Source organism: Calypte anna, chromosome 2 (assembly GCF_003957555.1).
Source record: "Calypte anna isolate BGI_N300 chromosome 2, bCalAnn1_v1.p, whole genome shotgun sequence".
Taxonomy (NCBI): Eukaryota; Metazoa; Chordata; class Aves; order Apodiformes; family Trochilidae; genus Calypte; species Calypte anna.
Window position 1 is genome coordinate 143,076,513 of NC_044245.1, and position 27,780 is coordinate 143,104,292.

Sequence of the window (27,780 nt, forward strand, 5' to 3'; positions counted from 1 at the left end):
CCTGTTGCCTCAGTGTTGATATTCTTTACTTGTGAACAAAATGTTGCAGCACACTTAATTTTAAAATTTTTTTTAATTTGCTAAAAATTTTATTTACTTTTGTAACACTGGCTTATTTTCTTTTAACTTTTCAGATTATTCAGATTATGAAGATAGTTCTGTTGAATTCTTGGACAGGTGCTCCTCTCCCTTAACCCGGTCCTCGGGGAGCTCCCTGACCTTGCGCAGCATGTTCTCAGAGAAGAATACATCCTACCAGTATCCAAGAGCTATCTTGTCTGTTGACCTTAGTGGAGAAAGTAGGTTGACTGAACAGCAGCTTTTTAGTTTGTAGGTTTAATTCATTGAGAATTTTAAGGAGAATAATTTGGTTTGTATTTGGGCTTGTAGCTTTAATGCAGTAACTGATTTATACTTTGTTTTTAAAAATCAAAATGCTTACACAACTCAAGGTCTTCTGCGTTGTGCTTGCCTCAGTTAAGTGTTGCTTTTCTGCTTCTAAGGAGATGGAAAGCATTTTGCAGAATTCGTGAAGAAATCTAAAAAAACCAGTAGTGTGTTTGGGAGCAATTTTTTTTGCTATTTGTAGGTTTAGATTTTAAACTATCAACCCCCCCCTATGTTTCTGTAAAATTGTCTCTGCATAGAGTTTCAGATGTGTTTATTTTTACTAGACCTTTCAGATGTGGAGTTCTTGGATGATTCCTCTACAGAGAGCTTGTTACTTAGTGGTGATGAGTACAATCAGGACTTTGATTCAACTAACTTTGAAGAGTCTCAGGATGAAGATGATGCTCTCAATGAAATTGTTAGGTGCATTTGTGAACTGGATGAAGAAAATGGCTTCATGATTCAGGTAAAGAAATTTTAGAGTGTGGAATGGGTTTTCCATGTTAATATCTTGCTTCTGGCAGTGCTATTTTGATATGTTGGAGACTGAAATTATGTAGAGAGCTGTAAATGGAAGGCAACAATAACAGAATATTTCCATGTTCTGCAGTTGGCATGGCTGTTTAGTGTATGCAGAACTGTCACTTGAGGATGGGGTTTCTCTAACAAATCAGTCCATAGAACAGGCTTGTTAGGAAAGGTAACTTTTTTCTTTATGGGCAATTGATACATTTGAAGTGAAGTATCCTTTTCTGTACACAAATCATTGCTTCTGTCCACAGACCATCCCAATTATCCCAGCCCTTCTGGTTTGGCCCTTGTGCTTTCCAGTTCAAATTGTAGATACCCCTCTGGTCAGTGTAAATTTACCTCGGTTCTATCCCTGCTTCACAGACATTAATATTGTCAGTAACTGTGATGTGTTTCTCAAACTAGAAATCACTGGCTGGTTTGGAAAACTAAGAATTTAAATCTTGGTGTAGAAAAAAAGGAAGAAGAGTTTTCAGTGCGTAGCATTCAGGTGCTGGATTATAACTTATCTCTGCTAATTTATTTTGTACTCCAGTGAGGGGAGTGTTCCACATTAGTAAAGAACAGTTTGTCTTTGTCTCAAGGAATTCATAAGGTAAAAATAAGGTCAGATGCAAACAGCAGTGAGGAAGAACTCAGTTGCCTGTAACTTAAAAAAAAACAACAAACCAAACAACCATGAACTCAGTTTTCCCCACTCAAAACACAGGTTTGTATGCAACTATTAATGTGGTACAGTTTCTGTTGAAAACATGGGACGTTTTAGTTGTGCATGGAAGGAAGCAAGTATGGCTGTCCTGTGTTAATGGACTTAAAATCATTTGGATATGACAGAAAGACTTGAAAATGAAGGGCACAAAGACTCTCCCTGAAAGGCAGGGCTGTGTTGGAAGAGCTAAAGTGGAGTTCAGCTGTGGTGATAACGTGGAAAAATGGACTGATGTAGAAATCTTTAGAGAGAGGAGAGCAAACTGTAGCTATAGTGGTATGAAAAAGGAAAGGTGACGTCAGTATTTTGAATAAGTTGATGCTCAAAAGCATGTCAAAGGAAAGAGGAGAGACTTTGCCAGTAAAATCATCAGATATTTAGAACACAGGGAAACTGAGAAGGGGAAATGCATTTTTAAGTGGTAGCTTTCAGCTTATTTCTTAAGTCAAATGAAAGCCTGATTTTTCCTCTTCATGTTTTATCTTGCTGAGAGCAACCAGTTTGCTGTTTCTAGGCCCTCATGTCTTACCACTTCTGTTTTGCTCTCCTATTCTCTTGTTTCTCCTCTTTCATTTTCTCCATTTTCTTTTTCTTTTAGATTTTCCATTGGTGCGATATTATAAACACATCTTTCTAGCGCACTGGAGAGATGCTTTGTAAATATAAATAATTAAACTGAAGAGTTTTCTACTTTTCACTGTTATGCTGTAATGTATTACATTATCTTTCTACTTTACTCTGCAATATTATACTCCTGTCTTATGTTTCACTACTAAATATTTAGGTCCTATAATACTGAATGTTGTAATAAAATTTTATTAAATATTGCATCTTCAATTTCTTTTTTTTCCCCTGAGTCTGGAGTTTGTGGTTGAGGTTATTGTCAGAACTAGAGCTCTTTTTTAGCTTGATGTCTTTGCCTACCCAAACACAAATTGCCCAACTCTCAAATAATCTTACTCAAACCAACTGTATAAGTTAAACTGCTGTTCTCTGCATTTTGACAAGAAATAGCTTTTAAATTTTGAATCTACTTATCTCAGTTTTAGTTTTTTGGTTTTTTTTTTCCTTACATCAGTGCGAAGAGTGCTTGTGTTGGCAGCACAGTGTGTGCATGGGACTGCTAGAGGACAGCATTCCAGACCAGTACATCTGTTATATCTGCAGAGATCCACCAGGTAAGGGTAAACTACCTCTTTATCTGAAGGTGTCTACTTGGGGTTTTTAAGCAGAGATGTTATACATTGCTGAAATTATTAAAGCTTTGTCTGTTTTGTGCTATCTGTTATATTTCTTTGGGACAAGTGCTTCTAAACTTGTCTCTGAGCAGAAACTTACTTTCCAGTTAGCATCATCTTGTTCAGCTATGCTAAATCTTTTTCATGATCTCAGTTGCCATCTCAGTAGCTGAAACTTAATTTCCCCAAAACCTTAGCACTTGTCATTGTAACCAGAAAAGTCCTTCTAAAAAAAGTCATTCTAGTTCAGCAATCTGTTTTGCCTATACTTGCAATCATACCTGTTCATTTAAATATTTTTTTAGAGAAGGAAGGCTCATTGCCACAGTACACTCACATATGCTGTGGATGTAATTTCCTCTTAAGGGCACTTTTACAGTGTTTGAATTTGTCCAGAATTGTGTAAAGGTGTGAAACTGAATATGGAAAATGTGAAAAAATCTAGCACTCTCTGTAGTGCACAAACAGCACATCTTAAGATTGTTAGGGTAAGTTTGACATGGCAAGAGTTAGGAAAAGTCTACTTACTTTCAAACACAAGACATCTGATTAGAAATATGCTAATTTTTAAATTATTCTGTCCTTAAAGCCATTTTTCTTAACAGTTATTTAGAGAAAAACTTTGATTTGTGATAAAATTTTAAAATATTTTTCTTGACAATTTGTACAAACTTGCTTGTGTCTTCTGGTGTAATACCAAACCAGATTCTTTTAAAATGGCAGTGGGACTGCATCTCTAAATTTACTTTCTCAATTTAAGAAATGAAATGTGAAAACTGTTTGCAGAGGTGTTAGAGAGCACAGTTTTTAATAGTTGTTTTTGAGAATAGAATTTTTGAGAATAGAGCTGGAAAGATGTGACATTTTCCATTTGCCCCAGTCTAAATCTAGATTGATGGTATAGAGCCTTTTTGATAGGTCTGTGTGGTGTACTCTTTGAGCAGCCAAGCTTTTCCTTATTAAACCCAACTAATTTGTCTTCTTTCCCTGCACTGTACGAGGTACTTCATTATCCCCTGCTATGCAGAGACTGTGTCTCTAATTCTTATCTTCTCTCCCTTCCTAACCATTACTTCTTTTCTTTCTATGTCAGGAGAGAAAGGTCATTCACAATGTCAGTATTTTAAGGTGTATTGGGATAATGGGCAGAAAGGAGATAGGGTATTCTCCTGAAAGGCATGAAGGGCTTCCATCAACACATTCTTTGTTCTGTATATAATGGTCTGATATGAAACTGAGTGTAAAGTACTGCAGCCTTAGCCAGTCTGTCAGGGTTGCACATTGTAAACAATAATATGAAATAATTAGCATTGTACAGTTCTAGTCTGTTTTTTGGGGTGGGTTATTTGGTTTTTCTTTTTTTAATAGGTATTAAGTTTCTATAGAAGCATTAGCTACATACTTGCTTATGCTTTTTGGGTTAAGATTCTAGATGTTACCATAGTATCAAAGACCTGAGGCCCACTTGCATCAATGCCCTGTATAGTGGTGTCTCATAAAAGGTACCTCAAAGGGCAGTGAAATGACTGCTGTCTGGTAACTTTGAAATGTCTGCTTTTCATGAGGCCTTCTAACAAACAGATGCTGACTTCATTATTGAAGCTAAATATTTGTCTTTTAGAAACAAACCAGATATTTTGGATATATCCATATAAAATTCACTCTCTAACATTTCTCTTGATAACTTAGTTTTTCATGAAAGCTGCAGTAGTCATATAAATGCCAGTTTGAATAGTAAGCTTTCAGTTTGATTAATAATAATACAGTTCTTAATATCCTGTGTTTTGATTGCAAAGTTGACAAGATTTTAATTTCTAATGCTGTTTGGAGAGGTCTTGAGATTTCAGGTTTATTTTTGTTTTGAGAAATGTCAGGAGTTTCCTCTAAATCCATGAAGACTGAATTTTATTATTTTAATATATTATAGGAAGATCTTGAGTCATTCTTTCATGGATGGTCAGGGACATCTAGGAGAGTACAGCATATAATCACAGCACTCAGTAATTCTGCTGTGGCTTCAGATGATCCTCAATTGTTTTATTGCTTACCGTAGGTCAGAGGTGGAGTGCCAAATATCTTTATGATAAAGACTGGCTAAACAATGGGCACATGTGTGGTTTATCATTTTTGAAAGAAAACTACTCTCATCTTAATGCCAAAAAGATTGTGTCAACCCATCACCTGCTGGCAGATGTATATGGTGTAACTGAAATACTGCATGGACTGCAGCTGAAGATTGGGATATTAAAGTAAGTATCAGTACAGGGTTTATTCTTAATTTTTATATATTTATGTAGCGGAGACTACTGGTATTACATATGCATAATTCTTTCACATTAAAGTTGTTTCTTGTATAGCAGTTTAAATAATTCAAGTACAAGATGTAGAATACCCTTTAACTTCAATGGGAATTAGGTGTTCAGCACCTGATCAGATCTGATACGTTGGGATTATGGGATTTTTTACAGTCAATTTTGTTTCAAAGGGAAATTCTGGTATTTATCCTAAATTTGGTGAGTGACATAGAATATGTACGTTTGATAATGGTGATTATCAATTACTATGATCTAGGAGAAGTGACTGCTTAGTAGTCCAGTGCTGTAAGTGTGTTCTCTGTAATTTGCTTTTTTTCTACCCTGTGTTGCAGAAATAAGCATCACCCAGACCTTCATCTCTGGGCTTATTCAGGGGTGAGAAAAGAACAAGAAGAAATAACTGTTGGGGTAGAGAAAAAATTAGTGACTTTACCAGATGTTGTTAATCCAACTGAAAGGACGTATCACAGTCAGAACCATAAGGAGCCCCCCAGTATACCCCAGAAGATGGAAGAAACATACATCACAAGTGAGCACAGTTACCAAAAACCACAGAGTTTTGGTCAAGACTGCAAAGCAGTCGCTGATCTTATGAGCTCAGATGATGAAGATACAAGTAGTTTTGAGGAAGATCAGGAATTTCACACAGAGAGTAAAAACTGTTTACAATATTCTTTTAAAGATGATGGCATGAATGAGCAGGTAAGTATCATTCTTCATCTGGGAGGTTTCTAGTTGGAAAAGTATGTTCAGTCTGATGAAACTCAAGTGCATACAAGTATTGAAAAAGTTCATTGTTGTAAGTTGACATATTCTATCAAATAAGTCAACAGAAATCACTAGAAGCAAAGTTGGATGGCTGAGATATTTCAGGTACAGTATACCCATTTCAGAGGTGAATGAAATGCAAAATATAGTCAAAAGTATTGCCTATGCTAAAACTATTTATGCTCAATCCAGTGTTCCAGGGGAAAAAAATAATCTTATGATTAAAATGCAATCTTGAAACAGAATTTACATGCTTTTTGTGATGTTAGGAAAACAGGACAAGTTCTCTTTTCTCTCAGTTGTTTTCTACATGTGACTTGTTTTTTGTTAAACTGAAATTTGTAATAGTGTTTGTGCTGTATTCTTCCTTTAATAGCAACACTGTCTAGAATTCAGTCCACAAGTAATGATTTACTGACAAACTAATTTTACCTCATGCAACTTCTTTTGTGTCTTTTATATTGAATATTTCTGCTAACTAAATGTTTCACAGGTTTTTAATCAGGATTATATTTGGCTACTTAAACATCTTTCTCATTTTTGCATTAATGACTTGAATCCATTACTCTATGGAAGAGATCTGTAAATTGTTAGTCTGGTTTTAGTGAAGAGTTTTCTGAGCAAGAAAACAGTGAGACAAACCTTTCTGTTTTCTACAATACCAACTGTGTGAGAATAAAAAGCCCAACTCATCCCCCTTTCGAAGTAGAGTTTCTGGTGTGGAAGAAATGAGTAAGATACATCTTTTTTCTTTTAATTTTACTTTTAAATGTGGCATGTAAGCTATATAGTCCAAATGAGAAATTTTATCTCTATTTAGAAGTAGCAGCTTGTATGTGAAATTGCATTGTTATATTTGGTTTGTATAGTTGGGAGACATGCAAAATACAGTGTGAAATACACATCCCTTCCAACAGGAGTTAAATTTTCATTGTCAATAGCATAAAAATATATATAGAATTGAAAGAAAACATATGCTTTAAGTCTGTAAAGGAAATACTAGTTTTGTTTTACTGCTCACATATATCTAAAAAGCTAGGTGTTCTTTGTTTTGAACCAGGAGAGAGATCTGTTTGGGGCACTGTCAGGGTGTTTTTTCAAGGAGTATTTACTTTAGCCATTTGGATAAATACTATTGTCATTAAAAGGAAAAAAAAAAATGATGCTAAGATTTTCTCCACCTTCCTGCATTTGGCATCTGAAAGATTCACCTAACAGATGAGTAGTGGTTTAGAATTATGGATTTGAGTCCTCATGTAGGAAGGGTAAAATGGTGTTTTTACCTCATGGTTTTAGGAAGGTTTGAATATTGTAAGAAACAGGACGTGTCTCATTCATGTTACAAGTATCCTTTATGAGCTACATAGTTACATTGATGAAGAAAATGTGTAGGCAAACCTGATGTCCTGAGAGAGGAAACATTTCATCTGAAATGTTTCAGAGTTTAAGAGGCTTTTATGACTTTTAAAGTACATCTTAGATGGAAAACTTAAATTCCTTTAATTAATATTGTATTAGTGATACTTGTCCTTCAAGACTTGCTCATAAATCCATCAGTCCCTATTTTTTTCTTCACCTGTCTTCTCACTCTTCCAGTTCTTGACTAGAGGGAGAAATATTTGAAGAAAAAAGCTGTGAGCACTTCATCAGAGAAGACTATTAATACAATATAAAATTCAATCCTTGCTTTGGTGTTTTCCATGAGCTGACACTGTGAGCACAAATACCTGGCATTCTAGCCCCTGAAACAGAATCATAGAATGCCAGGTTGGAAGGCAACTCAAGGATCATCTGCTCCAACTTCTCTTGATAGGAACATGATGTAGATGTGAAAGCCCAGCACCTTTTCAAACTAAGTATTTAAAATGTCCAGTTATGGGGAATGCACCACTCCCCTGAGTGGTTCTTAAAGTGAAAAATTTTCTTCTAATATCCAGTTGGGGTCTCACCAGGAGAAATTTTCACCCATTACCCCTCATCTTTTCCTCATGACTCCTTGTATAAAGGGAGTCTCCATTAATAGGGAAAGAAGTTGGTTGCATCTGAAGTCATAGTTGACATAAAGTAGAAACTGAGACTCTTGCTAATGAATTAAGATATTGATCATTTTAACTTATTATATCCAGTGTGCACTTCCTTTGGTTGTATTCATTAGCTAAGATGTCAAGTACAGAAAGATGAGTGTTGTGTATTATCTCTAGCTTGTTATGAAGCTACTGATTTATTTCAAAGAAGTCAGTCTTCCTCAGATATTATGTGTTTATTACTCTGCATGTTACTGCCCGTGTAACTCTCCCCAAACATGTTCAGCTCTGCTCCAGACTTGTTCTGGCAAGTTACATTCATCCATAGCAGTGGTAGGAGGAGAAATCTTTTATCTTAAGAAATAGAATGGCCAGTTTATTTGTGCAAAATACTAACTTTTGACATCTCTGATATTACTGCATTTGAGGGAGTTTTCGTCCTCTGACTAAAGTTTAAACAGACTTTAGGGTCTTCCACATTTTTGGTGACAGTTTTGGATGCAGTTCAGCACTTCAGTGTTTAAGTCACAGTTTCTATAAGAAGGGCACAGAAATGCTGCCTGTCTTAATCCATTAATCAGAGTGCTTGAGCTGATAAACTTTACCTCTTGCCTAATTTCCCCTGTGCTATATGTGCTTGTTTGCCTGGAATTTGCATTTTGTTTGATTTAGTCCATTGATGTCTCATGGTACATAGCTTTTTTGAGTACACTTTTTGTCCAGTAGACAGAACTACAGTTCTAAGCCAGCATAGTTTATCATGTGACTCGACTGTTGAAATCAACACCAGAAATGAAAAGAAAACAAAACAAACCTTCTTAAATGGAAATTTTTTCTTTCTTTCTGTTGCTCCTATGAAGAATAATTCTGCTGAAGGAAACACTGTGTTTGTTTGTAATGAAAGAAAAGGCTCAGAAGAACAAGTGGACACACATCTTCAATGGCAGCTAAATCTCCTTACCCATATAGAGAATGTACAGAATGAAGTCACCAGCAGAATGGACCTGATTGAAAAAGAAGTTGATGGTAACTGCATTGTCACATACTTTGTAATACACCTGTAACAACATCTGTTATAGCCACTGTGTTGAAGGTGATCTCAGGGATTTGAGAGGAATTTTCAAATTTGTGTACCCAAAATTATAGCCAGAGTTTGTACCCTTGACTCTCTACCCATAAGTGTAGCTTTAGCACTTAGGACTCTTGAAAATTTAGCACACATTTATGGTATTAGGCAGGCCTTAGGAAACTTAGATAACCTGTCTAGTTGTTTTCTGGATAGGGATCATAAAGCTGATAGAGTTTTCTATTCTGGGAATGCTTTTGGCCTGGTTGTTCTAGTATTTGACAATATTTAAGAAAAAAACCCGAAAGTGTTCATTCTGCCTTCTACACAGGTTTGCTAATAAAATAACTGGTTTCAGGAAGATACATGAGGCTTCTTGAGAAAGCTTGAATGAGATTATAGTGTAGGAGTAAATATTACAGCACATCAGTTTACTCACTAGTCATAGACATTAAGAATGAAGGGAGCTTGTAGGAAGAGTCCTTTAGTTATCTTTTGACAAATAAAGCTGTCTTGTTCCTATTTGCAGTTTCACATTTTTCCAGCATATACTAGGCAGTATTTCCAGGATAACAAGGTTGACCTTTTCCCTTCTCTGTCTCTACAAGCATAGAAATTCCTTGAAAAACATTTGTTGATTTGAAAACAATTCTGTAATCTGGACCTTATAAACCTGAGCCTGGTGAAGTGGTAGATGCAAGCATTGCATTTAAGGATTACATTTTCTTATGCAGTTCTGTCATAGCTAGGAGGCCAGGAACTGAAATTTCTTTTATGTGTGTAGACGATAAATTGTTAAGCAAGGGTCTAATTTGTTCCCGGGCACCTTTTTATAGTAACAGTCAAATCAGAAGATACATTTGGATTGAGTGAAACATGGAATTAGTTGGTGTTTCCCTACTAAGCATTTCTTGTGTTAAATAAAAATCACAGCCTCAGTGTGTTTTCTCTTCTTATAAAAGACAGACTAAGAAAGGAAAGAATTATTTTTATGAAATCCGTGTTTTGCAGACTTAGTCTAATCAACTTCTTCCTTTTCTTTCTGTAGTTTTAGAAAGCTGGCTTGATTTCACTGGAGAACTGGAACCACCAGATCCTCTGGCAAGATTGCCTCAGCTCAAGCGACGTATCAAACAGCTCTTAATTGACATGGGGAAAGTACAGCAAATAGCAACACTTTGCTCTGTATGACAAAAGGAAGAATAAATAAATAAAAATAGGTTCTTAACAATGAATTTTCTTATTAGCCACAAGACTGACAGGAAGACAGCAAAAAGCTGAGCATTTATCTCTTTCTTTGCCGATTATTTTAATAGCCTGAAGCTTTAGAGAGAGGAGAGTAAAATCTAGAGTGAGGAATATATGATGCTGAAAACCTGAGTATTCAATATCCAAGCTTCAAAATGTAATATACTACATACTGAGAAATGTTGGTATGATTCTAGCATGCTAAACAAGTAAATCCCCACATGTAAAAAACTTGAACAAAAAAAACCTCTGTGAAGAGCAGTGCTACTACTTTGAAACCTTTGGTAAAAATTTCTAAATCCTCAGAGTTCAACTAAAAAAAAAATTCTTTGGAACTGCTTTTTTGATGCAAGTGAAAGATAGACACAGAGAGATCTGTCTCCTCTCTACAAGGAAAGTTTTTTTTAGATTATTTCCTTCTCGTGGAATGTTCAGGAAAATTAAAATAGTAGCTTTGATTTTTGAAAGAAATTACTTATCATGGTCTGGTTTTAAAAATATTTTTGAAATAGAAAATCTTTTTGCAGCACCCTTAGGCTCCTTTAAATCTTAAGTGGCAAATAATTGTCAGATGTGCCAAATAATATTAAAACCACTGGGATAAGATTTTGATTGACTTACATGAAGGTTTTTTCCAAAGTCCAACTCAGTGCCAGTAATAAATCCAAAATTGTATCTAGTTTCTATTTTTTTATGTTCTATTGCAGTATTTGGGATTCAAGGTACAATTGTTTTCCTGGGTAGCTCTGTTCTGGTGTTGGCCCTCTGCAACTTTACCATCCTCAGCTGGGATGAGGAATGACAAAAGCAGCAAAAGTGTCTGTGGCTGTGAATAAATACTAAACCACTAGGATAAATATCACAAGATACATTATCCAAGATGTTTTTACAAAATCTTTCAGCTTCAGTGAATGAAACTACATGAAACCAAAGGCAACCTACTTGCTCTGTTAACTCTTGCTGGATTTTGAGCCCAGGACCTGCCCTGTGCTCATCAGTTGCCGCTGTACCCAGTGCTACACACATCCTTGTATGTGTATGTATGTCTCTAGAGATACACATACTATATACATTTATATCTACACCTCTAGTTTTATTACAATAGACTATGAGAACTGGTGGTTAACATGAAATGTTACATTTTAACAAGCAATTTCTAAAATTGAAAATAATGTATGTACAGGTTTTGAAATTTGTAAAATATGACTGTTGAGAGGAGGCTATTTAACTGATGACATTAGGATACTTGAACATTTTATGCCTCACGTCTGTTTATCAGTTCTAGTTATCTGTATAAATGCATTTTAGAACCGATAGACAGGAAACTTGAATTTACCTTTTGATAAGAGTACAAGCCACTGTACATTCAAAAATTATTTAAATTTGCAAACACACTGTTCTATATGTAAGGTACTGTATGTATAACTGTTTATTAAAACTATTCTGCATACTCCACATTTTCCACTTTTCTTCCTGATCTACAGACAAATGTAAATGAGAAGTGATTGTTATAATGTACAGACCATCAAAAATCAAAAAGTCTTGGAATGGCTTTAGAGAATGCATAAAATTGAAAAATGTGCCAAAGATGGATTATCTGGGAAAGACTTTGCAACCAATGCATTGAACTTTCATGGTAAAACCATTATTGAGAGAGAAAGCAGCATGGCTGGTTCATTGCTAAAATAAACCCACCCTGACATTTCCCACCTGTCTGTCATGTCTGAAGTGAGTTATCACTCTTGATATCCAAAGCAAAACGTAAACCCCTGCTACAGAGTGGTTGCTATTTAAAAATTTGCCTCAACGATCTTGTAGGAGACATTACAGAGGTGTGTGGCAACGTGGAAGTTAATTACAGAATCATGATTGGCAACTTCATAATGCAGAAAGAACACGAGCTGAGCATTTGCTGACGTTTTTATAGCAACTGATAATAAGTAAAATATTCTGTTATACAGTTGGATGTTTAAATAACTGCTTCAAACAGTATAAATAGTTGAGTGACCTACTTGCTTTTGGATATGTGAGACTTTTTTTATATATTACTCACTTACTGCATATCCTTGAATGTGGTACTATGTGTACTGTATAAGAGAAGTGTAAATCCAGATGAATTACTTTGAAACAAAGTGGAGTGTATTTACATAGTTTATACAGCATACACTGTAGCAGTATTATGCAATGTGTGTGCATGCGTGTGATGTAATATAACTGTAAATGTTACTGAAGGGGGAGAGGACAGAGATATTCCAGGCTGGGAGGATGGAGGTTTCATTCTTAGTGCAGAGATGGAGGAATGGTATCCTGAAAAGGAAATTGCAAGGTCAAAGTTTAAGTTGCCCTTGCAGCTTTAACTTGCCTTCTGTTTGTATATGTAATGGTCTCTAAATTTACAGGACTACATATGTGATTTTTATCCCTCAGGATCCTGCCTTATTCAGGATGGACTGTGCTTACAAAAACAAATAATCTGTTCAGTATTTTTTACCTTCATTTCTTGTGTAGTCACGATAAAAAAATTGTGCAAGCATTCTGAGAAATAGTCTCAGTGTCCTTATGGACAGTGCTGTGATCCATTGTGCATTGTTTGAATGCTTCACAAACTTGTCTGAATTTGCTTTCTCAAACTGTGATGTTAGTCTGTAATGTGAGTGTTAGTTTTGTCCCCAGTTTCTCACGTAATCAGAGGTTTGGGATGCTTTTGAAGTTTTTTTTATTCAAACACTTATGAGTCAAGTGCCATAAAAAGGTTAAGTGTTTTGCACAGAATGTAACCTGCAGTCTGTTGCTTTGCTTGTGTGCTGGTCAAACCTGATGTGATCTGGCTCATACCAGTACTACTTCTAGTTGGCCTTATTAAGAGAATCCTTCTCCTCATTTTCCATCTGTCTTCCTGCTTCCTTTGTAAATAAGCCAGGGATGTACACACAGTCTATCTGCAATGTCATTTATTGGGGTATGAATTGCAATTAATTGATGAAGGAAGCAGACTCTCTCTGGGGAAGAAATATGGCAGTGTAAGGACTTTTTTAATGCATGTGCACAGAAAGGTAATTTTAAAAAATTCACAGCCTTCTTTTAAGTTCTTAATAGTAATAAACAAAAGGGAAATGCCTTTGTACAGAAACCTCTTCTGCTGTCACAGGGCTAAATGCCAAACTTGTGGAGCCTTTCAATATCCAGTTTTTTGTCTTGAGGGTTGTTTTTATTTTTCCTGGAGTTATCAGGGTGATTCATTTCAAAGCCTTCCACTTCCTGTAACTTTTTTGTAGGCATCTAAAGCAGGAATTCTCTTTTCAGCCACATTGATGGCAGTAGGACATCAGTATTGCAGTGATTTGTGGAACCTCATCTTGGAGCCATGGTTGGATTCCACATGATGGGGCTACTTGTGTTTCAGTTGCAAGATGGAGGTACTTCAAGTCATATGGCTGGGAATGAGTTGAAAGATGCTTCCTGCTAACCTTTTCCTTGGGTAGGTTTAGGTTGAGTAGTGCCCATAGTTTGGATATTCTGGCCTTAGATGCAGAGATCTTTGCTCAGCTAAGGAGTAATGTACAGTGGTAGAAGCTGTCATCCTCTAAAATAGTCAAAGATGATGAGTTCCTGTTTCCTGATGGAAATAACAGATTTGCTTGGTGACATAGAACTGAAATTGGTCTTCCATGGGTGCAGTCTTCTTGTATGGCTGACATCCCCCCATTTCTTAGTTTTGTCTCTGAACTTCTACATGTGCTCCTCATCTGCTTGTCCTACAGCTTGCAACTGTTCCTCCTTTTGTTTTTCATCTTTTTGCACTCTGGCTTCTTCTGTGGTGTCGAGAGGGTTCTACTCCTCTCTTCTTGTGCCCAGTTCTTTCTGGCTGCTGTGGGGAAAGGTCTCCTCTGCTTTTCTGTCTGCAGCCCCCAGTGTGTCCCATGAGCTCTGTCTGATTGTAGTGCATGTACCATGATCAAACTTGAGATATTTTTGCTGCCTTCTTTTACTGAGCCATGCCTGATCTTGTGCAAACAGTGATCTCTTCTTGATCCCATCTGACTTCTAACTTCACTAGACTTGAATGATTATTGCAGGAAAACCACTCTGGCACTGATGGGCTCCAGCACTCCTTACCAAACTGAAGGTTGGGATGCAAAGGAGTCATTCTAACCACAGTAAAATTATAAAAATATTTTGATGCTTGCAAAGCAGAATTTTTTCCTTTGAATTGGAAGGGAAGCTGCAATCATTCTTCTTCACTGAAACCTTAAGTGAAACACAACAGACCTTGAGCTGAACTGGAGCTTGATGTTAAAATCAGTAACAGAAGGAGGGAGTGGGAGGCACATTGCAAACAGGGGCTTTGTAACCAGTGTGCAATCAGGTCATCTTGACTATCTAACCCTGTTAGTAGTTATTATATGGAGGTGCTGATGGGTAAAGGAGGTGCATGTAATGATGCCATTCATTTGCAAATAGGACCCATCTTTGCCGTGTTGGTTTAGAACACTGGAACCATATGTTTTCTGCCTACTGCTTACAAAAGTTACATTACAGGCATCTTAATTTTGAAGTGCTTACTAAGATCAGAGCCTTCCTCACTTTCAAAATGCCCATTGCTCTTCTTACAGTTCGTTAGCTGACACTTTTTCCTGTTGTACTGAGTCCATATGGCTATATGTGATCATTTTACAGAGGATATTTGAAATAGTTCAGTAATGATTTTTATTATACTATGTTATGTCCTGGGTGTTGGGGGTCTGTCTTTAGCAATAAGTATTATACACTGTGTGTATATCTGTTTATATATGGAAAAAAAGTGTGAAGCATGTAACGATGGTGAAAATACACTGCACAGAGAGCAGACTGCGCTTTTGGCAGCCATTCTGCATCAGCCTGAACAACCCAAATAAATAAAAATTGGAGACTGCGTGGAGAAAACAAACTAGCATGAAAAAATCATTCAGGAGTGAATTTCCTTTTCCACACACACCGGGTCTGTGTGTAAGGGATGGATCAACCAGCCTCATTATCTGGGTTGAATACCTGAAGCTAGTTCCTGGCTCTTAGTCTCAGACACCACCCTGCCTTTCCTCAAAACCAGGCAGAGCCACCCCTGTTCGGCTGTAGCCACACGTGTCAGTGTATTGTCACTACACACTCAGAGAGGCAGCAGTGCACTACTATTAAATCTTCTATGAGAGAAGCAAACTACTTTCTTCTGTGATGTTTTTTGTTTTTTTGTTTTGGTTCTTTTTTTATAATAGCAATAATGTTGACTGCATTCTAATACTCACAATAAAGGTCTGTTGAGATTGTTATGTGCCTGGGCTCCCATTCAATGGACTTCGGTTTTGGCGAGCTAATGAGTGCTTCTGGATGTGTTAAAATGTTAAGGAATCCATTGCATTTTTAGTCACTAAGTTACAAGCAGTCATCAGTACTCCTTTAAATAAATGCATAGCAAAGCTTTAGGGGATCTTCAGTCATATATTAGCCTGTAGGCAAAATAATTAGAAGGTTTTTCTTGTTCTGAACTGCTTTGGTATTTAACAAATTCCGGGTTTGAGTTTTATGATGCACTCAGGTCTTAAAAGACTCTGGTGTTCAACATGTTCACAGTGATGGCATCTCCTCTGGTGGGCAGGCAGCTGCCTTCTGAGGGTGTTTCTAGTTTTGTGCCTTTGTACAATCTCATTGCAAAGTCCCTGCAGTTTGCTTTCACTGAATTCTTACACCTTACTGTTACCCACAAACTGGTGTTCAGGACACCAGGAATTACTAGGAAGAAAATAAACAATACAAATGAAGTTCCTGTCCTAGATGTCTGGTAGACCAGGGCACAAATGGTAAGTGGCAGGCAAACAAAATCAGACAAGCTCAGTGAGCAAATAACAGAGATGTTTTTTTACTGTTGTTAACAGCAGAAATAAGTATGATCTTATTTCATGCAAGAAATTTCAGCGTTAATTCTGAAATAGATTTTTCAGTCATTATTGGAGGGACAGTTTCAAATTTAAGATAAAAGGCCAAATTCAGATCTTGGAGTAATATGCTGAAACACTTACTCTAGTTAGTAGACTTAGTAGAGAGGTTTCCTGAGTCAGACCAAAAATCTAACCAACCCAGTGTCTCATTTTCAGTGGAAATAAAGCATCAGCATCTGCAGAAATATCCTGATTATAAAAGTTCTGTACAAACTGTCTTTCCCTTAATGAATCTTTCACTTCTGGTAAATCACAATCGCAGACATTGAGTTTTCCTTTACCAAAACCTTTATGAAGACAACCAGGTTTATCACCCCCTGACAGATCTGTACATCATGGGTTTAATCAATCTCTTTCATTCACTGAATGGGGGGCAGACTGAATGTCACAGCTCTGTGGTGTGCCAGGAGTTATGATTGTCCTTGAACTTGCTCTCTAACTCAAAAAGGTTTGTTGCTACATTATCAAAAATACCAAAAGCAGTTTTGTTCTACCATCACCAGAAGCTGGACACCTGGTTGCAGTCCTTGTGTGGCTGGAGGTGCCTTTTCTCACTGCACCAGCTTGTTACTGACAAAGACTGAATTGATACAGGGTGCAAATAAATCCATCTTGCAATGACTCAACTGCAGGTTGCAGAACCAACTTCTCCTTGGGGTTTCAACATTACATTTTCAGTGGTAATGAAAATAAATATTTTTCTACCTTGCAGCACTATAATATAATTAGAGGAAAACTATTATCTCCAATGGGGAAGTAAGAAAAAATACACCCTATGTATTCTAGAAAATGTTCATTTCTGCAGAAACAAAGGCATGGGATTTTGGGGGTTCATTTGTCTCCAAAGACACTTTGCCAGCTGATAAATTGTAACAAAAAATTCAGAAGTTCTCTGCCCACTTTGCTGATCCATCCACTTTTAAAAGTTCCCAGAACTTCCCCATCAGTATTTCAATCTGAAGAACGTGTCGTGTACTCAGTGACTGAACTTGTAGTATCTAGTGGGGATATTCTTTTTAATTTCTTGTCATCTCTTAATTTTGAAGCACTTGAGAACTTTAAAAAACTTAATCATAGATCATAGAGATGATACAACAAGACTTCACAAAGTCTTATTGTTACCTGTGCCAAAATCTTGTGTATAGGATGGAGACAAACTTTTTTGGTGCTTGGGAAGAAATGTACCAAATGTAAAACATAGTTCTCTGTAAGTGTAGTAAGGTGCTAATAAATGGTGTGAGTCTACCCATCTGTGTAGTTTTCTTAAAATGTGGGAGAGGATTGTCCAGTACTGGTGATTCATTTAACACAGAAAAGCAGTTTATTATTTAAAAGTAAATGAACTCATTAATATGGACATAATTTGTCAATGGTTTCCTTTCTTGGAATTGGAGACCAGGACGATTCCTGAAGTTTTTTTCTTAAAGGAAAGTTAACTTCTCAGGCTGAAGAATTATTTGGGTGAGAGCAGCTTTTCCATGGGTATAGATGTTTATGCGTTTATATGCAGGAATCATTTGCCCTGGGGCTCTTTTAAAAATTGCAGTTGCACAGACAGAGCTTTCTGCTAAGAAAGCACTTTATTTGCATACTCATGCAAAGCTGGAATAAAATGAATAAACAGTCTGCTTCTCTGTTGACATTCATTATTTCAGTGTTTCATCACACTGATATTTTTTCCCCCAGCAATTATCACCTAAATTGTGTAGCTTTTTGCCATTGTGTACAACAAATGAAACCCTCATTTCTAGCACTAGAGCAGTGATTTTGAGGACATGTTAGTTATAAGGCCGTATTTGCCACAGGGATCTTTCACGTTAACTCCTAATCTTCCCTTCGTTGATGAGCTAATTTAAGATATTATTCCATCTTTTCCCAGATGTTAAAAATAAAGTTGAGTTAAATTGTCCCTTCACTTATGCAGTGAGGCTTTTCTTAATTTTAATTTGATCAGCCATAGACAAGTGCCTTTCTGCTCTGAGGAATGGGGATTGTGCATGTTGCTTTGTATAGAAACTTTTTTTTTTTTTTTTTAATCCATGGGCTATTGCATCCCATTGAACTTGTGTATACTGGGATGCTCATCTTAGTTTGATTCAGATCAAGAAGTGGTTTAAGTGATGCCAATTGCCAAAACTCACTTGTTTTTTTAAGAGACTTATAAGACTTGGCTGTTCTTCCCAGCTTGCATAGTTGAGAGGTGGTTTTCTGAGTGTTTCTGAAAAAAGTAATCTTGAGACTTGACACTTATGTAGATATTGCTGATTCATGCTGCTTTCTGTAGGGTGTACTTGCTGTCTTTTGGTGCTCTCCTGTAGCTGCCCCACAGCACCAGGGGTCAGACACCAACCTGAGGCTCTTGAACCATGCTTGAGTTGGAGTTGTGTTTCATGGGCAGACTTTTCATCTTCTGTGGTTCAGCCACCCTAGTGACAGTGCAGATTCCTTTGCTCTGCATGTATATTTCCCTACAAATGCTATGCTGATCCAGAAATTAATTTTCTTTCTGGCCTGCTTAATCAGAGCTTTTACAGGGATTTCTTTATTTATGCCTCTAAAGGTTCCCTTTTTTGGTCTGTAATCTACACTGGACTTAGTCCTCCTCCTTTCCTATGATCTTTCTGCTTATTGTTGACTTTCCTCACATCCAAAATAGGTTGCTTAAAAGTAATATCCAAACACAGTCTCTTTTTAACAAGGCTAGTCATGCTAGAACAAGCTTTTACTGCTGTTTGAGATCACATTTACCATAATTATAAAACAGTGTAGCATTACAGTAGTCTACAGCCCAGACAGAAGGATGCTTGAATCACTTTTAGCACCATCTTGGTCTGTAGAAGAGGAGCAGTAGAGTTGTTTATAGATTGTCTAGTACCCATAGATCAAGAAGAAGAGTGCTGCTATCACTTCTTCTTGAAATTATCCCAAGTCCAGCATCAAAAATGTGCTTCTGTTATTATTTAGCTAATTGTTCTGGGCCCACTTGCCCAAACACCTTTTCACAAGTGTAGGTGAATTCTCATAGTTCCTGGTGCTAGTAAATGCTAACTGGAAATCCTAAGAGGTCAGCCAGGCAGAATTGGTACTCTGGAAGCAAGAAAATAGTATTTTTAAATATGTTTTAGGTTGCAGATCTTGCATGTTAATTAGTACCAAAGAGCTTGACTTAACATGCTGAGTGGTTATACTAATCTTGCACCCAGAGGATGAAGCCCAAGAGGCCAAGCTGCTTCCTCCCAGGAGCTTGGATGGATTACAGTGCACGGGGCAAGTGGGAGTAAAATCAGATGGTCAAATGCAATTGACTCTGACCCTCAATTAATTTTTAATCTATAAGTAACCACATTATGAATGATATTTAGCCCTAGCACTGCAGCACTTGGAGGCCTATCTGTTCCCTGTCCCCTCAGCAGGGTAAGCTCTCTAGAGACACAAAAAAATGTACTTCTGATACAGACCATAACCTCTTCCTGCAACCACAGTGCAGGGGAGACCTGGAGCATGACTAGAGTTGTGTCTATATGCCCACTTTGCATGTGGATTTAATTCAGTGCCCCCTGTCCCCCCCTGTGCCTCCCTTCCCATGGCTTGGCTCAGCTGTGCTCCCTGGAGTGGGGATGAGAAGTGGATAAGGAGAACCCCAAGGGCTGTTCCAGGTGAACAGACCTCTTGTGCTTTTTTCAGAAGCATCAAATGCGTCACTCACCCAGTTCTGTGGCCACTCTACCAGTGCCCAAGTGAATCCATCCATGCAATGATTGCCATAAAAAGGCAGGGGAAGGCTGGGGGGTGTGTGCATGGCTGCCTCCCTGACACAAGGGGATGGAGCTCTCCCATCACAAGATGGGCTCCATCCCATTCTGCACCTTTCTTTGCTGCTTTATCAGCACAGCAGCTGCCAATATATTTGGTAAGTATGCTTGTTCTTTCCTTTGCTTACGCCCAGCAGTGACTGTGTTCCTGGGATCTTTGTGTGTTATTCTGATGAAGTAAATAACAATCTTGAATCCTGCAAACTTAGCTAATTACTGTGTACTATGCACACTGAGTTTGGCCTCCAGGTTAAATACTAAGCTAGCAGGATGTTTACCTGGTCAGGGATATCTGACTTCAGTACTCTTGTTTTTTGTGACAGGGGTGGAAAATGTTTTCTGGAGGAAAAGACTAGACTAGAGAAGGAGCTTTGGTAAGAAAAGGTGGTGCTGCAGGGATGCGAAGGTTATATATTTATAGGTATAACCTTCTTTAGGTTTTTATTTTCTACTTACATGTCCCACCATCTAATTTAGGCTTGAACCTTAAGATACTGAATATTCTGAATGCCACCCCAGTTCTTTTTTCTGAGTTTGATAGTCCTGCACAACAAGTAATTTGAATCACTTAAATAATTTCACATGTCTTAGTAGACTATAGCACTGTATACAGAGATCTCCACACATCCCAGAGTTTGAGTTGAAAATGGTGAGGTTTGCCTACATGTGAATTTCTACAGGTGAACTAATCTAAAATTCCTTGACAAATCCCTTGTGAAAATTTTAACATGTATTTAAGGAGACACAGAAAAAAATCAAAGAAACAGAAGTGATTGAGAGGTCTTAGGTACACACAAGTCTTCTGTGGCTAAAGAAGTCTCTGAGCTGCAAATTACTGAAGGCTTACAAGTGTTCAGAACACTTATAATGTATTTGCACTACTACGTGTGGTTGCACTCAGACCAAATATTGCATTTAGTGAACCATTGGTCTAAATCTCTGTAGCTATGGTTTTCTTTGCTTTATTTTTATAGGACTATTCAATAGAATTAAGAGCATGACATTCATCAGATTTTGAGGATGGGGAAAGTGACAGATCAACTAATCTGTTGTGTAAATAAGAACAACCTACTGAATTTCATTATTTTCTTAAAACGGAATCCAATTGTGGGTTTGAATGCATTAAGAACTGAAGAGTCAACTGTTTTCTTGCTAAGTGGTTTCAGTAGCTGATCACTTGCCCTGGTAAAAACTAAGTGCTCTTAATGCTAGACATTGATTCTTCCATGAGACTAAGAGGAAATAGCTCTCCTTTTGGTGGAATAGGGAGTGACTTATCTTCAGTAAAACAAAAATAGAAACGTTAATATTGATATGTGTGGTTATGACAAAGGGCAGTTTTGTGGTGATGGGCGTAACTAAGTGAAGTACCCTAAGGAGCAGAAAATGATAGTTGTACCAGTACAGAACAAAGCTGAGACTAATTAAATATAGGCCTGGGAAAGGGGTTCATCAGCATCTCTGTCATGTGCTTCTCCTGCAGCCAACACAACAGTGACTGCTCAGGACCTTCCTGTGCTGTCCCGTGCAGAAATGAACACAAAGAGCAATGGGGAAACAACCCGGGAGGGCCCATGAACCTGGGTGGGACGAACCTGGGACTAACAGGGTGTTGATAAGAACAGGTTTGTGGTGAACCCATCCTTATGTGTTTACCTTCTTATTGCTTTCAGAGTATCAGACAGATTCCCAACCATTACGTCCATGTGAACTTCAGAGAGAAAAGGCTTTTTCAGGAGGAGAAGCCTATGTTCCTCAGTGTTCAGAAGATGGCCAGTTCAGGTAATTCACCCCTGCTATTATTCTGCTATTCCGAATGAAAGCCTTAGCCTCTGTTTTGAAGAGCCTCTGTGAGTTAGAGGGTGAGGAGTGCAGGAGACTTAAAGTGACTTCGCTGAGTCATATGGCAGATCCAGCCTCTCCTGAATGAATTCCTTGTTGCTGCGAACAATCTCTGGGATAACAGGTCAATCTAAGATTAATTGGCAGCATTATTTGTGTATTAAATACTTGGTGCAATTTCTTGTGGAATGTGACTGCTGTCTCCCTACACATACTGATGGGTTTGTGGTGGGTGCACAGCTGAGCTAAATCAACTTGGAGAGGGTATCTGCCCTTCTGGAAATGGCACAGTTGAGTTTCCTTCTCAGTGCCATGAAGGAACTAAAAAGTATTCAGAGAAGAGTGGTTTAGAGAGCTGAGGTTGAAGGGGAGTACAGGTTGTAATGTTCTCTAGTGTTACTTATCATGGTTGCTTAGTGTTGGGGACCTTCACCATTCTAGATTTGACTTAGAAAATGTCTCAAAATGTCTGGTAAATCTCAAATACTGAGAATAAGGATTTTGTTCAGCCTGATTGCTTCCCAATGACTGAAAGTCACTTTTCTGCAATTCCTGAAGACTTCAGAGAACCACTAGAATTAAGACACCCATCAGATAGAGTTAGAGTCACCAGAAGCATGGTTCCTCCTGATTCCATTAGTTGTGGTGTTAAAGTACTTCAATTTGTTTGTTTTTCTCTGTGTTTTTGTTTGTGTCTCATACTGACTGAGGACTCTGTCACTAAAAAAATAAAATATGCTATTTGTCATCGCCTTCAGGACAGTTCAGTGCAGTAGGGATGGTCTTTCCTGTTGGTGTGTGGATGAGAATGGAATGGAGGTGCCTGGCAGCAAACAGAATGGATATCCTGTATCTTGTAAGTCACAAATTTCTGTTTTTTTTTTTTTTTTTTTTTAGATTGGTTAAAAACCCATTTAAATCTGCATTTGAACTGCTGAAATCAAGAACAGGTTAGCCTCAGACTTTGAGGGACTTTAGTTTGTTGTCATTTGCTCGGACTTTCTAGTGGAAGTTCTGGAGTCTCTTCAGAGCTGATCATGGAAACCTGATAAACCTGGATGGTCTGTATTTATGAAGGTCGGAGTCATGTAAATCATGAATGAGAGATCAACTTAGTGTATTGGCTTTTGAGCTGGAGAGATCAACTCTTTCTGTGGTGGGTTTCTTTATACCAGTTTTCACAACCCTGAGTCCATCAGTGTCCTCGTGTCACTTGGGTGGCAGAACCAGAACTTGCAGCTCTGAGAAAACTCAGATATTGTTTTAACAAATGATTCAGTTCCCAACAAGTACCTTCTTCTAACAGTGCTCCTCTCTGATGCTGCAGGCTTATCCTTTTGCCAGCTGCAAAAACAGAGGATCCTGGTGAGTCGATACATCAACAGCAGTAGCATCTCCTATATCCCTCAGTGCCTGGATTCAGGGGCTTTTGATGTGGTGCAGTGTGACACGAAGCGGGGTCAGTGCTGGTGTGTAGATCCAGAAGGAATGGAGATTTATGGCACCAGGCAGAGAGGAAAGCCAACGCAGTGTAAGTACCAATCTACAAAATGGTGGGTTTTGTAGGGTGGGATGGTTTTGTGTGAATGAAAGGTGGTAGGTAGATCAGGAGCTTGGACACTGCAGCCTACACTTATGCTACAGAAGTATAGGTGCTTAACTGAGAGATTTATAGGTGCTTAACTGAGAGATTTATGTCCCTGTTTCATAGAATCATAGAGTAGATCAAGTTGGAAGAGACCGGTAAGGATCACTGAGTCCAACTTCTGGCTCTTCATAAAGAAGACATGAGGCATCTAGTTGTCTGTGTTCTGTGTAACAAATCTAAGCCCCTTCCAGCTATTTTTGGGAAAACACCACTAAACATGACCTTTGCTTCCTGTTAGGTCCAGGGAACTGTGAGATCCGAGACCGTCGCATTCTGCACGGGTTTGGGGAGCAGAGCCCTCCCCAGTGCTCAGCAGATGGCGAGTTTCTGCCTGTCCAGTGCAAGTTTGTCAACACTACAGACATGATGTTTTTTGATCTCATTCATAGTTATAACAGGTAAGAGCATAAGCTTGTGAAGCAGGGAGACTATACTGCATATCCCTTCCACTCAGGGTCTTACTCCATTATTTTTTGCCACATGAAGCATTTCTCCTGTGGTCTCATATGAGGTTATTTTTCTATTATTCAATGGAGTGAGCAAAAAACTTTTTCTTCTGATTATAATTTACTAATTTAGAAAAGGCTGTTAGTCCATCCCTGCTGTCAAATCCAGCAGCCAGGGTAACCTTTCAGACAGACAGACAACCTTGAACAAGACAAATACAGAAGGAATAGAGGAATTCAGACATATATATGTGAGGTGGGTCCATATGGGAGATGAAAAGATTGGCAGATAGACAAGTGACAACATGCAAAGAGTAAGTTCCATGTTCCTCTTTGAGCCCTGAAGCATGACATTTTGATAACTTTTAACATGCCAGCAGTAGAGTAGGATTTGACAGTCCAATGTGGAGGGTGTCAGTGGGTTTTTAATTTGGAGATGTGGGACAGTGGCAGATAGAGCAAGGACCTCCACAGGGATGTGCACGCTCCAAGACAGGAGGGATGACCCTGAGGTTACCAAAGGCTTCTCCTGACATGGGTTTCTGTGGCCTCATGCATTCCCCACCTTGTGCTTGGCTGGACTGAGGAAGCAGTAACACCTTCCGCTCACAGGCAGACTCTTGAAGGTAGCAAAGGGCTGTGACTCCAACCTTCTCACCTGCTGGGTGGTTCTGAGCCATTTCACTGTATTTCTTGAGGCTCTGCAGAGGCTGCATATGCAGTAGAGCAGCCTCAAGGCTGCAGGAGGTGTCCCTGGAACTGAGGTTGTCATGGTCCCAGTTTTACAGGGCTGCTGTAAACTGATTTGGCATGCTTACCTTTTTCCCAGTTGATCAGGACTTAATTCACCACCACTCTTACTGCTACATGTCCATCTGTGGTAAAAAACTTACTTTGTGTAAGTCTCTGAATGTCTTGAGCAGAAAATTCTACTTCTCTGTCTTTAGATCTTTCCCAGATCAGCCACATGCAGCTGGGACACCAGACCTTTATTGTATTTTGGAGTAAGGGTATGTGTCTGTAAAATAATCTGGTTGGTTTGGAACTCGGCAAAATTGTTCCGCTGGTCACATTGCCTGAATCTAGAAAAACCTCTCTTCTGTTTGCTTGGAGAAAGCCTAGAGTGTCTGTCATCTAAAGATGACTTTTATTATGTAATTTTTTCCAACTCTGACTCAATTAAATACCCTTCATAAATAATTTATTTGCTGGAATCTGGCTGGTGTCACTCCTAGAATATTACATTGGACTCTGGTGTTTCTTCGATGTCCTGATGTAAGAGTCAATCAGACCTGTAGTGTGTTACAGCCCCCTTCTCCTTAATCTGTTGAGCCATGCTCTGAAAATGGAAAAGATGAATGAGGTTTTTATCAGCTTCTGTGCTTAATTCAGTGCAGAAAGCATGTGTAGCATGTAGGGAAGAGGAGGCAACCTGTTTTCTTAGGCATTCTGCCATCCTGTGCAGATTTGAGGAAGGAGCTAATGAACACATTAAACCAACGTCCACCTATTTTGCACTCTTTTATAGCCCTTTCAAAGGTGAAAATATAATTGAAAATGAGTGTCAGGTGCTGGGCACCTGCTTAGGAAGGGTCAGAAATCTCTCTCAGGGGAGATTATCCTGTGTTTAAAAAGTGCTGCTGGAACACTGACCTGGGTGGTGTCAGAGCCTGCCTGACACAAGGAGACCAAAGGGTTCTGTAATGGCTTTGAGCTCTGCAGACATCCTTGCCATAAAACTTCAGGTTGAAATCCACAAACAGATGCTTCTTCATTGTTGTTGTTGTTGTTGTTGTTGTTGATGGGCCACCCCAGGGTCTTCACAGGAGGCTGCTTTTCCTTCCAGGCTCCCAAAGGCTTTCCAAACATTCAGCTCCTTGCGGGAGGCATTCCCGGAGGTCTCTGGATATTGTTACTGTGCTGACAGCCTGGGGAGAGAGTTGGCAGACACTGGTGAGTATCCTCCAGCATCTGAGCCTTTAACTTGAGCAGCTCTGGATTCCCAAGGGAAAGGATAAGTCACACCTCTTAGTCTTCAGCTTCACGTGGGACTTGTTTCATTCCTACAAGAGGTAAGGTGACTGTAACCAGTGTAGAGCCCATGGAGCTCACTAATGAAATCCCACCCTTAGGATCAAGGTTTCAATCGGCAGTAAATGGAATTGCTGCCCAAAAGTTAATCCCAACCTTTCTGGGATGGTGGAATAGGATTTCTGAATGTCCAGCCTCTGCTCACACTAGAAGGCTGCATCATGTTCACTAAGTCCAATTAGCAAAACCAGGGGAATATAAATAGCCTGGAGACTGAACTATTTTCTTCTTTCTGAGTTAGAATCATGGAATGTTTTGAGTCGGAAGGTGAAGATGATCTAATCCAACTCCCCTGCCATAGGTGGGGATATCAGATCATCCTTTCTTTTCTCTTATAGCCTCAGGAATGACACTTTTAATTATGATAATAGTGATGGGACATGTTAGAAGAAAGAATGTTTTTTCCAAGAAGGAAAAATAAGGAGGATGAGAACTTCCAGCTCCTCAAAGTTAGATACTGTGTTTCAAAATATTAAAAAAACCCCAACAAAACAAAACAAAACTAAAAATCTACCCAAAACCAAAAACAATGGGAAAAAAGCAAAGCAAAGTTTAAAATTTAGATGGTAGATAACTTCATCATTTAATTCCTACAAGGCTGAGAAGTTATCAAAAACTCTGTGCACTCAAGTGAAACCACTGAACTTTTTTTTTTTTTTGGTATACAAGCAAAATGATTGGGAATTGCTTTTTGGTAAGATCAGTTTCCAAAATTCCATGAATTAATCTACTGCAGACTGAACCTACCAAAACCACAGCACAATGCCAATGATGGGATCTGGTAGATGTCAAGGCAATAAAGCTAGTGATGCATTAGGGTTATGCAGTGTTACCACATGTTTAGAGGACCTGACTGTTGAGATGACTTTTTTTTTTTTTTCTCTATAGTCTCCCAGATCTGCTCCTCTGGTATAAGGAAGGTAATTTCTGTCTTAAAAGCTACCTAAAAGTCTCTCTTTCCCAGGCTTGGAACTTCTGCTTGATGAAGTTTATGACACAGTTTTCTCTGCCCTGGAGCCTGCCCGCACATTCACAGAGAGCAGCATCTACCAGATCCTGCAGAGGAGGTTTCTGGGGGTTCAACTCGCTACCTCTGGCAGGTTCAGATGTAAGTAGCACCCAGGTGATGCCCTGTAAATAAGCTGATCATATGGAGTTCAAATGTGACAGCTGCCAGTTGGGAAGAGCTGTTCTAGAGCTGTACTTTTGCACTCAAAACATGTAATGTCGCAGTCTCAAATGCAAGAATCAAAGTCCTTGAATTTTACCTGGCTTTTAACCTCTGGGTTATGAATTCTTACAAGCATCTTGTACTTGTCCTATGATCAATGGTTTTCCATGCACCTGAAGTCCTCATTTGTTATAATCCTATTTGTTATAATCCTATGTATCTCTTGCCATGAGATTTTGGAGATGGATCTGATGATTTATTGAACTAAAAGCCTGAGAAAATGCTCCCTATCTTATGCTGTTTCAATCAGAAACAGGAAGGATCTTACACTGACCACAATACACTCGATACCCAGGAGGCTACAGAGGATTCTATAATGTCTTAGTCACTAGGTTAAACTTCTGAAAAACTTTGAACTTGAAAAGGTTAAACTGGATTTTGGGCCCATTCCCTCCCTGTCTGGGGCAGGCAAAAGGGAAAAGATTTTCTCTGTCTATGGGAAGTGAACTCGA

General features: G+C 38.5%; 2 protein-coding genes across 7 annotated transcripts in view; both read left to right on the top strand.

Annotated features, from left to right (window-relative positions):
* Positions 1 to 15,594, top strand: part of PHF20L1 (PHD finger protein 20 like 1) — a 55,538-nt gene extending 39,944 nt beyond the window's left edge. For all 6 annotated transcript variants that reach the window (XM_030444437.1, XM_030444440.1, XM_030444443.1 and 3 more), the window contains 7 exons: positions 135 to 299; positions 675 to 856; positions 2,709 to 2,808; positions 4,922 to 5,117; positions 5,516 to 5,885; positions 8,836 to 9,001; positions 10,090 to 15,594. In XM_030444437.1, the coding sequence (XP_030300297.1) occupies positions 135 to 299; positions 675 to 856; positions 2,709 to 2,808; positions 4,922 to 5,117; positions 5,516 to 5,885; positions 8,836 to 9,001; positions 10,090 to 10,232 (1,322 nt within the window). In that variant the 3' untranslated portion in view covers positions 10,233 to 15,594. The remainder of the gene's footprint in view (positions 1 to 134; positions 300 to 674; positions 857 to 2,708; positions 2,809 to 4,921; positions 5,118 to 5,515; positions 5,886 to 8,835; positions 9,002 to 10,089) is intronic.
* A 4,507-nt stretch (positions 15,595 to 20,101) lies between these two features.
* TG (thyroglobulin) overlaps positions 20,102 to 27,780 on the top strand; it is a 150,082-nt gene continuing 142,403 nt past the window's right edge. Inside the window, 7 exon segments of the mRNA XM_030444713.1 lie at positions 20,102 to 20,168; positions 21,744 to 21,852; positions 22,671 to 22,768; positions 23,240 to 23,443; positions 23,799 to 23,958; positions 25,853 to 25,959; positions 27,062 to 27,205. Of these exon segments, the coding sequence (XP_030300573.1) occupies positions 20,102 to 20,168; positions 21,744 to 21,852; positions 22,671 to 22,768; positions 23,240 to 23,443; positions 23,799 to 23,958; positions 25,853 to 25,959; positions 27,062 to 27,205 (889 nt within the window).